This window comes from Rana temporaria, chromosome 6, assembly GCF_905171775.1.
Source record: "Rana temporaria chromosome 6, aRanTem1.1, whole genome shotgun sequence".
NCBI lineage: Eukaryota > Metazoa > Chordata > Amphibia > Anura > Ranidae > Rana > Rana temporaria.
The window spans coordinates 83,587,323-83,601,916 of record NC_053494.1 but is presented as its reverse complement, the minus strand read 5'-3'; the positions used below and the strand labels follow the sequence as shown (position 1 = coordinate 83,601,916).

General features: G+C 41.5%; 1 protein-coding gene across 1 annotated transcript in view; it reads right to left on the bottom strand.

Moving 5' to 3' along the window:
• GRIN2A (glutamate ionotropic receptor NMDA type subunit 2A) overlaps positions 1 to 14,594 on the bottom strand; it is a 1,843,544-nt gene that overhangs the window by 731,506 nt on the left and 1,097,444 nt on the right. The window contains exons 5-7 of the mRNA XM_040356964.1: positions 12,853 to 13,058; positions 7,049 to 7,217; positions 6,766 to 6,919 (exon numbers count right to left, since the gene is read on the bottom strand). Of these exons, the coding sequence (XP_040212898.1) occupies positions 6,766 to 6,919; positions 7,049 to 7,217; positions 12,853 to 13,058 (529 nt within the window). The remainder of the gene's footprint in view (positions 1 to 6,765; positions 6,920 to 7,048; positions 7,218 to 12,852; positions 13,059 to 14,594) is intronic.

Sequence of the window (14,594 nt, the reverse complement as noted above, 5' to 3'; positions counted from 1 at the left end):
CCGGCCCCATTTACTCTACGCCGCTGCAACTTACGGAGCAAGTGCTTTGTGAATACTGCACTTGCCCGTGTAAGTTGCGGCGGCGTAGCATAAATAACATACGCTACAAAACTTACGCACAAACTTTCGGTGGGCTACTTGAATCTAGCCCAATGTTTATTGTAAAGTGTTGGTGTGGGCATTGTTTATGACTGCAGTGCAAAATCACAGAGCAGGAGGTAACAAAACATCTGAATAGCAAGGAAACATAGATTGCACATAAACTCCACTCCACATGATTAGATAGTGAATACAACACTGATTAACACAATTTATAACAATTGCTTTTTTATACTTTGATTTACTTAGAATATATAGTAACATTTCATACATTTTTTCTGATAATTACCATTTGCATATAATGCAGTTGTCAAATAGTAACATAAAACTTGACATCATTATTAGACTGATCATACATATAAATTACAGCACTTAAAGAGTTTTTCAAAAGACATCTGCAACATGATAAAGTTTTACAGTTGGTAAATAATTTAAAGCTTTAAAGTTGTATATTTAGACAATATCATTGTGGATTATGATAAGCTACACCTTCAGAACATACACTTGACAAGAACCCAATCTTCCACAATGGATGCCAAAACCTACCAGCTCAGACGTTCCTTTCTTTATTTTTTATGTAAATGTGGTTATCTGAGCATTTACCCACTTCCTGCCCAACCTATTGTCAATTGACAGCTGGGTGGGACCGTCGTTTCGGGTGGACGTCATATGATGTTCTTCTGTAACAAGCTCACGCACAGCCATGGGGCGTACTGTGGCACCATCTGTCACTGGCTGTGTCAATAAAACACAGCCGATCACTTATAAGGGTACCGGCTCGCTGCCGGTACCATGTGATCGCTGTAACCAATTACATCAAATCACATGACGATTGTTAACAATGGCTAGCTGCCTTTCATGGCATACATTGTGCAGAATTGCATTGCTAGTTGTGATTAGTGATGTATATAACGGTTCACCGGCGAATAGTTCGCAGTGATTTTCGCTTGTTGGCGTTCGCCGCCGCCGGCGAACATATGCAATGTTCGACCCACCTCCTATTAATAAACATTGAGCAAACTTTAACGCTCTACCTCACAGTCAGCAGACACATTCCAGCCAATCAGCAGCATACCCTCCCTCCCTGACCCTCCCACCTCTAGGGCAGCATCCATTTTAGATTCATTCTGAACTTGCATTCTTAGTGAGAGGAGGGACAGTGTTGCTGCTGCTGATTTTATAGGGAAAACGATAGCTTAGGCCAGTGTACTCCAGTCCTGAAAGACTCATCTGATCTCTGCTGTTAGAACAGCACCCCAAACAGCCCTTGTTAGGGCTAATCAATCAGTCTGCTTTTTTTTTTCACTGTAATCTGTGCTGCGTGGTTTACAGAGAGAGACAGAGAGAGAGAGTGTAATTTTTTGGAGTTAGAGCAGGCAGGCTAGTCAGTTAATGTTACAGGGCCAGATTCAGATAGGTCAACGGATCTTTAGATCCGCGTAACCTATCTGATTTACGTTAAGCCGCCGCAAGTTTTTGAGGCAAGTGCTTTATTCAGAAAGCAATTGCCTCTAAAGTTGCGGCGGCGTATCGTAAATCCCCCGGCGGAATTCAAATTCCGCGGCTAGGGGCGTCTAAAATTTAAATCAGGCGCGTCCCTGCGCCGATCCAACAGCGCATGCGCCGTCTGCAAATTTTCCTAGCGTGCATTGCTCCAAATGACGTCGCAAGGACGTCATTGGTTTCGACGTTAACGTAAATTGCGTCCGGCCGTATTTGCGAACGACTTACGCAAACAATGTAAAAAATTCAAAACTCGGTGCGGGAACGACGGCCATACTTAACATAGGATATGCCGCACTTACCCCTCCTATAGCAGGGGTAACTTTCCGCCGGAAAAAGCCGAACGCAAACGACGTAAAGAAAAAGCGCCATCCGGTCGTTCGTTTCTGAATCGGCGTAAATGCTCATTTGCATATTCAATGCGTAAAAGATACAGAAGCGCCACCTAGCGGCCGGCCTGGAATTGCAGCCTAAGATCCGACAGTGTAAGTCACTTACACCTGTCGGATCTTAGGCATATCTATGCGTAACATGATTCTATGAATCAGGTGCATAGATACGACGGGCGGACTCAGAGATACGACGGCGTATTAGGAGATACGCCGTCGTATATTCTTTCTGAATCCGGCCCACAGTGTGTAGAGGATTTATATACATCACCAGGAGTTGTACATATATTTATACACTGTATAGTTTAGTTAGATTAGAGGTGCAGGGTGCTGTGTAATATAAAGGGGTCCAGTGGTGCAGGGTGCTATGTAAAGGGGCCCAGAGCTGTGGGGTGCTGTGTAATGTAAGGGGCCCAGTGGTGCAAGCTGCTGGGTAATATAAAGGGGCCCAGTGGTGCAAGATGCTGTGTAATATAAAGGGGTCCAGTGGTGCTGGGTGATATGTAGAGGGGCCCAGAGCTGTGGGGTGCTGTGTAATGTAAGGGGCCCAGTGATGCAAGCTGCTGTGTAATATAAAGGGGCCCAGTGGTGCAAGCTGCTGTGTAATATAAAGGGGTCCAGTGGTGCTGGGTGCTATGTAGAGGGGCCCAGAGCTGTGGGGTGCTGTGTAATGTAAGGGGCCCAGTGGTGCAAGCTGCTGTGTAATATAAAGGGGTTCAGTGGTGCAGGGTGCTATGTAAAGGGGTCCAGAGCTGTGGGGTGCTGTGTAATGTAAGGGGCCCAGTGGTGCAAGCTGCTGTGTAATATACAGGGGCCCAGTGGTGCAAGCTGCTGTGTAATATAAAGGGGTCCAGTGGTGCTGGGTGCTATGTAGAGGGGTCCAGAGCTGTGGGGTGCTGTGTAATGTAAGGGGCCCAGTGGTGCAAGCTTCTGTGTAATATAAAGGGGTCCAGTGGTGCTGGGTGCTATGTAGAGGGGCCCAGAGCTGTGGGGTGCTGTGTAATGTAAGGGGCCCAGAGCTGTGGGGTGCTGTGTAATGTAACGGGCCCAGTGGTGCAAGCTGCTGTGTAATATAAAGGGGTCCAGTGGTGCAGGGTGCTATGTAGAGGGGCCCAGAGCTGTGGGGTGCTGTGTAATGTAAGGGGCCCAGTGGTGCAAGCTGCTGTGTAATATAAAGGGGTCCAGTGGTGCTGGGTGCTATGTTAAGGGGTCCAGAGCTGTGGGGTGCTGTGTAATGTAAGGGGCCCTGTGGTGCAAGCTGCTGTGTAATATAAAGGGGCCCAGTGGTGCAAGCTGCTGTGTAATATAAAGGGGTCCAGTGGTGCTGGATGCTATGTAGAGGGGCCCAGAGCTGTGGGGTGCTGTGTAATGTAAGGGGCCCAGTGGTGCAAGCTGCTGTGTAATTGTCAGGGTACTAGCTCCATCTCTGACAGATTCCCGCACATGCCCAGTAGAATGACATTTCGGCGCATGCCTGTGCGTGGTTTGCGTGCACGCATGCGCGGTACGGCAGCGCGCCGTGTGCGTGGAAGCGCGCACGTGCACGTATGCGGCAACCCTGGGGCCAATCAGAGGCCGGACATTCCTATTTAAACCAGCAGCCTTCCCTGAACAGGTTGCTGGTTTGTCTTCAGCTCCTATGTGTTTACCTGTTGCCGTACCTGCCTGTTTTGACCCGGAATTCCTGACGACTCTCCTCTCACCTGGAACCTCTGACCCTTTGGCTAACGTTACCTGGATTGCTGTTGTCTCCTGCCCCTTGACCTTGGCTTGCTCTCATGGACTCCCTCTGAACTCTCCTGCCCTTGACCCTCGGCTTGTGACTCGGATTTGCCCTCATCTCCTGTGGACCCTACCAGACTCACCTACCAGTTCCTGCCTGACCAACGCTTGTCTCCAGTCTTCTGCACCTGCCCTGCTTCTGTCAGCTGCACCAAGTCTTCCTGCCAGCTCCCGGCGCCGGTGCCTCCTTGTGCCGTCCCTCCTCTGTCCCAACTCCAGGGAGTGGTCTGCACAGGGTCGCAAAGGTGAGCCGCCCTCAGCATCTCGGTCTCGGTGAGTACAGGTTCTGACAGTAATATAAAGGGATCCAGTGGTGTTGGGTGCTACGTAGAGAGGCCCAGAGCTGTGGGGTGCTGTGTAATGTAAGGGGCCCTGTGGTGCAAGCTGCTGTGTAATATAAAGGGGTCCAGTGGTGCAAGCTGCTGTATAATATAAAGGGGCCCAGTGGTGCAAGCTGCTGTGTAATATAAAGGGGTCCAGTGGTGCTGGGTGCTATGCAGAGGGGCCCAGAGCTGTGGGGTGCTGTGTAATGTAAGGGTCCAGTAGTGCAAGCTGCTGTGTAATATAAAGGGGACCAGTGGTGCAAGCTGCTGTGTAATATAAAGGGGTCCAGTGGTGCTGGGTGATATGTAATGTAAGGGGCCCAGGCTCACAGTGTAAACTGTGGCCACCTGCCAGTGCCACATCTATATTGTGTTGGCACAGTTGATAAGATATAAAAACAAAATTCACTGCAATACTAAATAGTAGTCTTTTGTCTGCCAGAGTGTTTTTGCCTCACAGGTTAAACTCTGCGCACCTGCCTGCCAGTGCCACATCTCTTCTATATTGTGTTGGCACAATTGATAAGATATAAAAACTAAATTCACTGCAATACTAAATAGTAGTCTTTTGTCTGCCAGGGTGTCTTTGCCTCACAGGGTAAACTGTGCCCACCTGCCAGTGCCACATCTCATATCTGGTGGCACAGTAGCTTGCACACATAGTACAACTAAACTAATCTACAAAAAATGACAGGCAGAGGCAGGCCACCCTGCAGGGGCCATCTTGGTCATGGTGTTGTGATTTCCTTTGGCCCTAGAATAATGCCCAGTGTTCAGAGGCCACGTACCCTGAACTCGAAAAGTTCTGAGGACATAGTCAGAGTTTGGTCTGTCACTGTGAACCCTAACCCTATTACAGACAGGGTTAAGGTTACAGATAGGGTTAGGGTTAGGGTTACAGATAGGGTTAGGGTTACAGACAGGGTTAGGTTTACAGACTGTAACCCTAACCCTATCTGTAACCCTAACCCTATCTGTAACCCTAACCCTGTCTGTAACCCTAACCCTGTCTGTAACCCTAACCCTAACCCCATCTGTAACCCTAACCCTATCTGTTACCCTAACCCTAATCCTAACCCTGTCTGTAACCCTAACCCTAACCCTATCTGTAACCCTAACCCTAACCCTGTCTGTAACCCTAACCCTAACCCTTACACTACCTGATCGATACAACATCTTACCTGATGTTTTAAAGCACGTTATTCCAAACAATTTATGAATGTTAGGTGATTTATGCCCTTTATGGATTAAAACCGGGCTCTGCGACAACTACGTAATTTTCCATGGGAGTTTTGCCATGGATCCCCCTCCGGAATGCCATAGTCTAGGTGTTAGTCCCCTTGAAACAACTTTTCCATCACTATTGTGGCCAGAAAGAGTCCCTGTGGGTTTTAAAATTCGCCTGCCCATTGAAGTCTATGGCGGTTCCCCCGTTCGCGAACATTTGCAGAAGTTCGCGTTCGTCGTTCGGGAACCAAAAATTTTAGGTTCGCGACATCACTAGCTGTGATTAGTCACAGTGATCACATGGTACAGACAGGGCAAATCACAGCTACTCACAACAATACACACTGAATGAACCAGTTTCATTCAGTATAAATGGTTGCTTATACCAATTAAATTCACTGGTATAAGAAATCATAGTGTAAAAGAAAAAAAAATCCTGATCACTTCCCAGAGTAGTACAGTGTTACTATGGTAACACTACTTTTCTCTGGTCACAGTGTGTTAAAAAAATTCAAATAAAAAAAAAGAAAACATTTAATGAAAACATTTAAAAAATATATATATATATTTTTTTTTACATACTGTCACTAGTCTGTGTCTCTGAAGGACACCACACCAGAAATATATGCTGACATTGCACTGCGCTGGTGACAGTATATAAAAAAATAAATAATAATAATTTCTTCATTTTACAATTTTTTTTTACAAAAAAGTACAACTTCAAAAAACTTGTCATGGCCCTTGCTAAATACCTTGGACTGTCTACTTTGCAAAAAAGGGGTAATTTGGGGGATATTTGTACTGTTCTGCCATTTTCGGGACTCAAGAATTAAGAAAGGCTGTCAGTACATCAGGATTGATCAGATATACTTTTCAGATATACTGTATATACCATAGTTTGTGGACTCTAACTTTCCTACAGACTAAATAATAAACACTGATTTGGCTTATTTTCACTGAAGAGATGTAGTAGAATACATTTTGGCATAAATTTATAAGGAAAGATTATTTATTTGCAACATGTTATAACAGAAACAAAGAAAAAACAAAGAAAAACTTGCTTTTTGTAAAACTTTTCTTTTTTTTAAAACCCAGTGGTAATTAAATGCCACTAAAAAAAGCTCTATGTGTGTGAAACAAAAATTATAAAAATGTCATATGAGTACAGTGTTGCATGACCACTCATTTAAAGTGTGCTGTACAGCGCTGAAAGCTTCCTGGGGCTGAAAATGCCCTGTATTGAAGTGGTTAAATTATATAGTTAGACGGGATTGGGCTGATCCATATGTTGTGCTAGTTTCAAGTAGTTATCAGAAAAGTTATAACAGGAAAGCATGCAAAATATTAAAAGTCTGTATTAAATTTTAAGGACAAAAAGACCTACACATTCTTAGTTTGAGCTTGCCTAATATATAAACACCATGCAATTTGGTACTTCTCACCTAAAAAAGCAGATGGAGAAACGGTGCCATTGCTACGTGATACCATAACACTAATTCCAGTTTCGACAAATGGAACTGAAAAATCAACAACCTCCGAACGCTCTTCATTAATTGTGAGTGAACCCACTGCCATAACCGCTCGTTTGTAAACCACCTGGTCCATTAATGACAATGCAGAAAACAGAAAGAGCAGAAATGTCCGTTAATGTCACTAGAACTGGAAAATTGTAGACTTATATTTACAAGTTCTTACTAAAGAGTTCTTTTACCTAACAGAACTTACTTCACCAATCATTCCATTCCAAACGTTATTGATTTTTTTCCCGTGCTTCCCATTGGTTACGAGGTAAAGGTCATATGTGAATTTCACAGTACTTGAGAGTTTCTTCAAGATATCTATGCAGAATCCCTTACAACATTTTTTCACATATGTCCCTTCAGTTGTTGAATTGCTGCAACAAGTAGAACACATTCATATAATCAAATGAATACTTTGAAAGCATTTATTTAAGATAAGAGTATATATAAAGGTTGGCCTTTTTTTTACCCTCTACATTGTCAATATGGGGACTATAGGCCATGGAGCCTGACCTATGTATATACAGTATATACATTCTGTACATGACTGATATATCTAAAGCGCAAAAGCAGTGGTTTACAATGTTATAAGTGATACTGAAGTCTAAAACAATGGAAAAATAATATGATTCCATCTCAGTTTCCTGTCTCAGGTCTTCTTGATTCACATATACAGTAATAAAAAAAATAGGTGGCTTAAAGGGACACTGTCGTGACAGTACTATGGTGACTTCTTTTGCTGGCTCCCCTAAGAAAATGCCATTTGAATGACAGCCAGAGAGCTAATATTACCAACAAAAGTTCAGCAATGGTAGCCTTTGCCATTGACACAGTCCCTTTAAAAAATAATGTGTTTTTAAGTTTAGGTTATAACAAAATATATTTATAACTACTGTATATTTATAAGCAGTAAATTGTAATATTGTAAAATATTCACTCAAGGTGTAACTTTCAGTTGCATGTGTTTTAAATTACAGTTATTGATTCACCTGCAGCCTGTACTTGAATGTTTGGTAAATGTCATATTCGCTACTTTAGAAATACAACATTTGGTTATTTTTTACATGTTTATGGACCTGAATCCTTAGCAGAAATGCATTTCTTGAAATTTTAAGTCATCATTCCAACCATATTTTATAATAAAGTTCTGGGGATTTATGAATCAGCATATCTTTCCACACCAATCAGATATGTTCCCAAAACTGTCCTTCTAATATTCCTGCACACATTGTTACATAATGCAGGTTACAATAAATCCAAGAATATCTTTGACAAAGTGTGGATTTCTTGGTGCATTATGTTACAGAATTATACATAGTAATTCTATTAAAAACACATGTGTATATATATATATATATATATATATATATATATATATATACTAGCTGAATACCCGGCGTTGCCCGGTCTTCCTATCTTAACCTTTTGGGGAGGAAAATCATAGTAATATAAATATACCCATCTTTTATATAAGGGTGTAGGTAAGGGTTAATTTAACTGTCATATATTTTTTTTGGCATATAAGTAATATGTGTACCAGGTATTATTGAAATATCTCCAGGCGTACAGAAGTTATGTGGGAACATACATTTCCCATTGATTTGCATGGGACTTTAAACCAAAACCCTGACCCTCACAAATGGGGGTAGTTAAGGGATAAATTAACTATCCTATAGTTTAAGTGGACATATAAGTAACATGTGACCAAGTGTTATCGAAATATGTACAGCCGTTTGGAAGTTATGAAGTAACATGTATTTCCCATAGAGTTGAATGGGACTTTAAAGGAAAACACCGACCATGGCAAATGGGGGTGGGTAAGGGTTAAACCACCTATCCTATGTTTGTTGCTGACATATATAAGTAACATATGTGCCAAGTTTCATGTTAATATCTTTAGCCGTTTGGACGTTATGCTGGAACATGAAGTAACATGTATTTCCCATAGAGTTGAATGGGACTTTAAAGGAAAACCCCAACCATGGCAAATGGGGGTGGGTAAGGGTTAAACCACCTATCCTATGTTTGTTGCTGACATATAAGTAACATGTGTGCCAAGTTTCATGTTAATATCTTTAGCCGTTTGGACGTGATGCTGGAACATGAAGTAACATGTATTTCCCATAGAGTTGAATGGGACTTTAAAGAAAAACCCCGACCATGGCAAATGGGGGTGGGTAAGGGTTAAACCACCTATCCTATGTTTGTTGCTGACATATAAGTAACATGTGTGCCAAGTTTCATGTTAATATCTTTAGCTGTTTGGACGTGATGCTGGAACATACATACATACATACACACACACGTTGAGTTTTATATATATATATATATATATATATATATATATATATATATATATATATATATATATATATATATATATATATATATGTGTGTGTGTGTAGAAATTTTGGAAGGTCAAAAAAGAAAGTAAAACCTGATGACATATCCTGCTATAAATAGGCAAGGGTTGAAGGTCACATTGAACCCAGACTGCGATGTGTTAAATAATGGTCACCTTATGAGCTACGCAAACATGTAGTTCAGCGGTAAAAAAAAGCTGGATTGAAAAAAAAGTAAAGAAAAGTTAGAGAAGGGAGCAATTTGTCAGGCAAGAAAAGATCCCCATGTATTGTTTTTGAATGCCTTCTGTGTACAGTAATATAGCTAGTATTTCCTCTATTCCCAGATGGGAAACCCAAAAGGATATGATACCTACAGCAGGATATATATATATATATATATATATATATATATATATATATATATATATATATATATATATATATATATATATGATTTCTTGGCCATTTTTCAGAGAATATGATAACACAAAAACTTTTCTTTCACTCATTGTTAGTGTTTGGCTAAGGCCATTTATTATCAATCAACTGTGTTTACTCTTTTTAAATCATAATGTCAACAGAAACTACCCAAATGACACTGATCAAAAGTTTACATACACCAGTTCTTAATACCATGTGTTGCCCCCTTTAACATCAATGACAGCTTGAAGTCTTTTGTGTTATTTGTGGATGAGGCTCTTTATCATCTCAGATGGTAAACCTGCCCATTCCTCTTGGAAAGAAGCCTCCAGTTTCCTGTAAACTCTTGGGCTGTCTTGAATGAACTGCACGTTTGAGATCTCCCCAGAGTGGCTCAATGATATTGAGGTCAGGAGACTGAGATGGCCACTCCAGAACCTTCACTTTATTTTGCACAACTGTGTGTGTGTGTATATATATATATATATATATATATTAGTGCTGTCAAACGATTAACATTTTTAATCGCCATTAATCGCATTAATGTCATAGTTAACTCACGATTAATCTATCTAATTTATGACGAATTTCCCCACAAATATCGCACAATTCTGCAAGTGATTATAATTTATGATCGCTGTTTTCTAGCTGATCTAAAACCATTTTTGACATAAAGGGACACTTTTGGACAATCTACAGTTTTCAGGCAGAAAGAATAGTTTTTATTTTATAAAAGTACATGTAGGACACTGGGCAGACCACTAGGGACAAGGGGGGTGTGTATTTTTTACATACAGTACTGTAATCTATAAGATTACAGTATACTGTGTGTATTGTGTTTGTTTACTTTTTTTAATTTGGCGCCGTTCTCCGCTCCCGTGCGTCGTAACGTCGCAGGGAACGGAGATCGGCGGCACACAGACACTGTGAATCGAGCGAGGAGGACCCGCCGAGCGAGGAGGACCCGCCGAGCGAGGAGGACCCGCCAAGCGAGGAGGACCCGCTCGATCACACAGCGGGGTGGCATCGCCGATCACACAGCGGGGTGGCATCGCTGGATCCAGGGACAAGGTGAGTAACTTGCCTGTGAATCCAGCGAGAAGGTAAGCCGCGCCGCGCCGCTGCACACTCTGCACGTCCACCCCGAGCGCTCCCGCGTTAATCGCGCGATAAAAATATTGACGGCGTTAACATGGGTTTGCGTTAACGCCGTTAATATCGCGTTTAACGCACAGCCCTAATATATATATATATATATATATATATATATATATATATATATATATACACACACAGTGGGAAAAATAATTATTTAATCCCCCTGCAGATTTGGAAAGTTTGCACACTTACAAGGAAATGAAGGGTCTATCATTTTTTATCACAAGTGTATTTTAAATGATAGAAACAGAATATCATCCAAAAATCCAGAAAAAACACATGATATGAATGTTATAAATTGAGTTGCAGTTCATTGAGTAAAATAAGTATTTGATACCAAGCAAAACATGACTTGGTGCTTGGTGGAAAAACCCTTGTTGACAAGCACAGAGATAAGATGTTTCTTGCAGTTGGTTACCAGGTTTGCACACATCTCAGGAGGGATTTTTGTCAAATCTTCTCTACAGATCCTCTCTAAATCCTTATGGTTTCTTGGCTGTCACTTGGCAACTCAAAGTTTCAGCTCCCTCCATATTCGGCCCCTCAATGCGTCAAATTCTTGCCTGTACCTTTAGCAGAGAAACAGCCCTCAAGCATATTGTTTCCACCTCTGTGCTTGACGGTAGGGATTGTGTTCTAAGGGTCATAGTCAGCATTTTTCTTCCTCCGAACACAGCAAGTCGAGTTAATGCCAAAGAGCTCAATTTTGTTCTCATTTGACTAAAGCTTTTTCTCCCAATCCTCCTCTGAATCATTTAGATGTTCATTGGCAAACTTCAGACAGGGCTGTACATGTGGCTTTTTGAGGAGGGGGAACTTGCAGGCGCTGCAGGATTTTGGTGACTGTGGTCCCAACTGCCTAACTGCCTTGAGATCATTTCCAAGGTCCTCCCGTGTAGTTCTGGGCTGATCCCTCATGATCATCCATACCCTATGAGCAAAATCTTGCATGGAGCTCCAGACAGAGGATGATTGATGGTTATTTTATATTTTTTTCATTTGCGAAAAAATCGCTCCAACAGTTGCAGTCTTCTCATCAAGCTTCTTGCTGATGGTCTTGAAGCCATTATGGTAAGGTTTGGATAATAGAAAGAGATTATGTGGACAGGTGTCTGTTATACACATAACAAGTTGTCATTAGGAGCACCTTCTTAAATTGACAGGACTATCTGGGTACCACATGAGCACAACTTTAACCAGTCAGTGTTAGCCAGAATTATTGATGGTTGGTAGGAGATCAAATACTTATTTTACTCACTTGACTGCAACTCCAATTTATAACATTTGTATTGTGTGTTTTTTCTGGATTTTTGGTTGATATTCGGACTCTATCATTTAAAATACACCTATGATAACAATTATAGACCCTTAATTTCTTTGTAAGTGGGAAAACTTAAAAAAATCAGCAGGGGATCAAATAATTATTTTCCACACTGTATATATAGGATACAAAAAACTCCAATGGGAAACCAGTGTCCCAACCCAAGTATCCTTCCCTCCCCATCCACCCACACTCGCCCCAACCCACTAAAACCCTGCACCCCCTCTGTAAGGAGCCCCAAGAGTCCCACAAGACCCACTGTGAATGGCTACACTGCTCTACTATGCTGCAATGAAAGAGTAAGGACATTTCTCAAATGTACACTATATAAACAAGGATGCCAGGTATACATTCCAGCAGTCTGCAGGAGGCATAGAGCGATTAGAGAGGCCACATAGGACATTCACCCATCTCATAGGAGGACTCATTTTCTATGCCATATACCTGGCATCTTGGACACCTTTTTTGAGACATTGGCTTCCCACTGGAGTTTTTTATATTTCTATCTATCTATCTATCTATCTATCTATCTATCTATCTATCTATCTATCTATCTATCCAAAAAACTCCAATATATATTTTGTAAATAAAGTATTGCGCTTCTGGATGCCTGCTGTAGGTTTCATATCCTTTTGGGTTTTCTCATATGCATTTTTAATTGGAGACACCTCCCCTGATAGTTTGGTTATAGGCACCAAGGCTGCTGCTTATTACCACTCCCGGTTTTGTCTTTGGGTTTTTTCTTATGTTTTAATATATACTTACTTTATTCTGATGTATTTACGACATGGCACAGTATTCCTTACGCATGTTCCTGTCAGGTAATCCATGTTTTCAACAATGACAAATGGTGCCTCTTCTAATGTAACCACACTGAGATGGTTGTCATCAGGCTCAATGTCCAGAGCACCTGAGATTCTGGGCCATACTGGATATTTTGCTTCCAGTGTTTTGTTTTCCCATTTTCCTACCTGTAACATATATATATAAAACAGTATATGCATCAATAAGATGTTTTTGTAATCAACTTGTCATATCACTTACCCATGTGTGGTCTAGGAAAAGTTAAAATGTGTTTAAAGTGCACCTGTAATTTAAAGTGGTAGTTTACTGTAAGAGAAAAAAACAAAAGTTTCCACCTGAAAGGAAATATCATAATGTGCTAGTATGCACCACATACTAGCACATGCAGTCCTTCAGCTGTGCACTGTCAGCGCTGCAGAGGCTTCCTTCTTCACTCAGTCTTTTTTCCGGATTCGGGGACTCCAAGCATCTGATTGGACTGTGTGCACATTTAGGAGATATTCATTTTACCTACAGGTAAGCTTTATTATAAGCTTACCTATAGGTAAAAATTAAATATGCGCATTTATTACCACTTTAATAGGGGATGTAATGCTATAAAGCCCAAGTATAAGGAAGATCCAATGCCATGTTTAACCCTTTTGTTGTGGGCCCTGTTTTTCATTTTTTACGTGAGGTGGCCAGGCCACTTTTTTCTTTCACAGTCAACAATCTTCTAGCAAACAATGGCAATGACAGTGGGTGGAACCTGATGGGGAAGCTAAAACACAAATTCTGTCTTATGTCTGCTCTCTCATTGCGACTGACAGCAAGCAGTTGGAATATTCTATAGCCAATAGCAGGCTGTCTACTGGTTAAGGATCTATCCGCTGCCTGCTGTCAATGACAAGGGGAGAAAACCAGATAGAGAACAAGTGTTTGTGAGTCCCCAACAGGCTCTGTCAAGTCTTACTCTCCAGGCCCCGGCTACTACTGGGTGGGGAGTGGAGGAAGATCACTCCGCCAGAGAAGGCATGGAGATAAACAGGCAGGCATCTGGCCGAGACGTGAGCCAAGACAGAAGAACAAACGAGCAGAGATGAATGGGCATGCACCCAAAACTGAAGAAACATTCACTCCATTCTGAGCAGCACATGATCATCAGAAAGGGGCACAGATAATGGAAAAAAATACACCCCCCTAAACTACTAGGCGCAGTAGATTTTTTTTTTATTCTGCACTGACTGTATTTGAAATTGCCCCAGCCCCTGTTCAAATCCAATCCAGGGACAAAACTGGAGACAGACTTTGTCTGGGGACAGTGTCCTCAATCAGGGGACTGTCCCCTGAAACCGGGGTTGGGGGATGTCTGGTCACCCTACCCAAGTCACAATGCACCTCCACATGCGGTGCATTCCCCAAATGAATTTACTTGTTTACAACAGGTACATAAATCTGTTGCTTGCATCTACATTTGTCATGACATTTGTCACATGAAGGCACGGCAGAATTCCCTAAATATATATCATAAATACTTTATGCATCACAAATTTAAAGTAAAAAAAATACATTATCAAACACATCAATGGACAATGTGATGTAAAATGTTTACAATATGCAATTGCATTTATGAAATTTTAACATGCTTTATTTTCACAGGCCTCTTTGGAGCGGTTTATAGAAAGAGCCAAAATAAAGATATCAGCCACAAAATTATTAAAGAG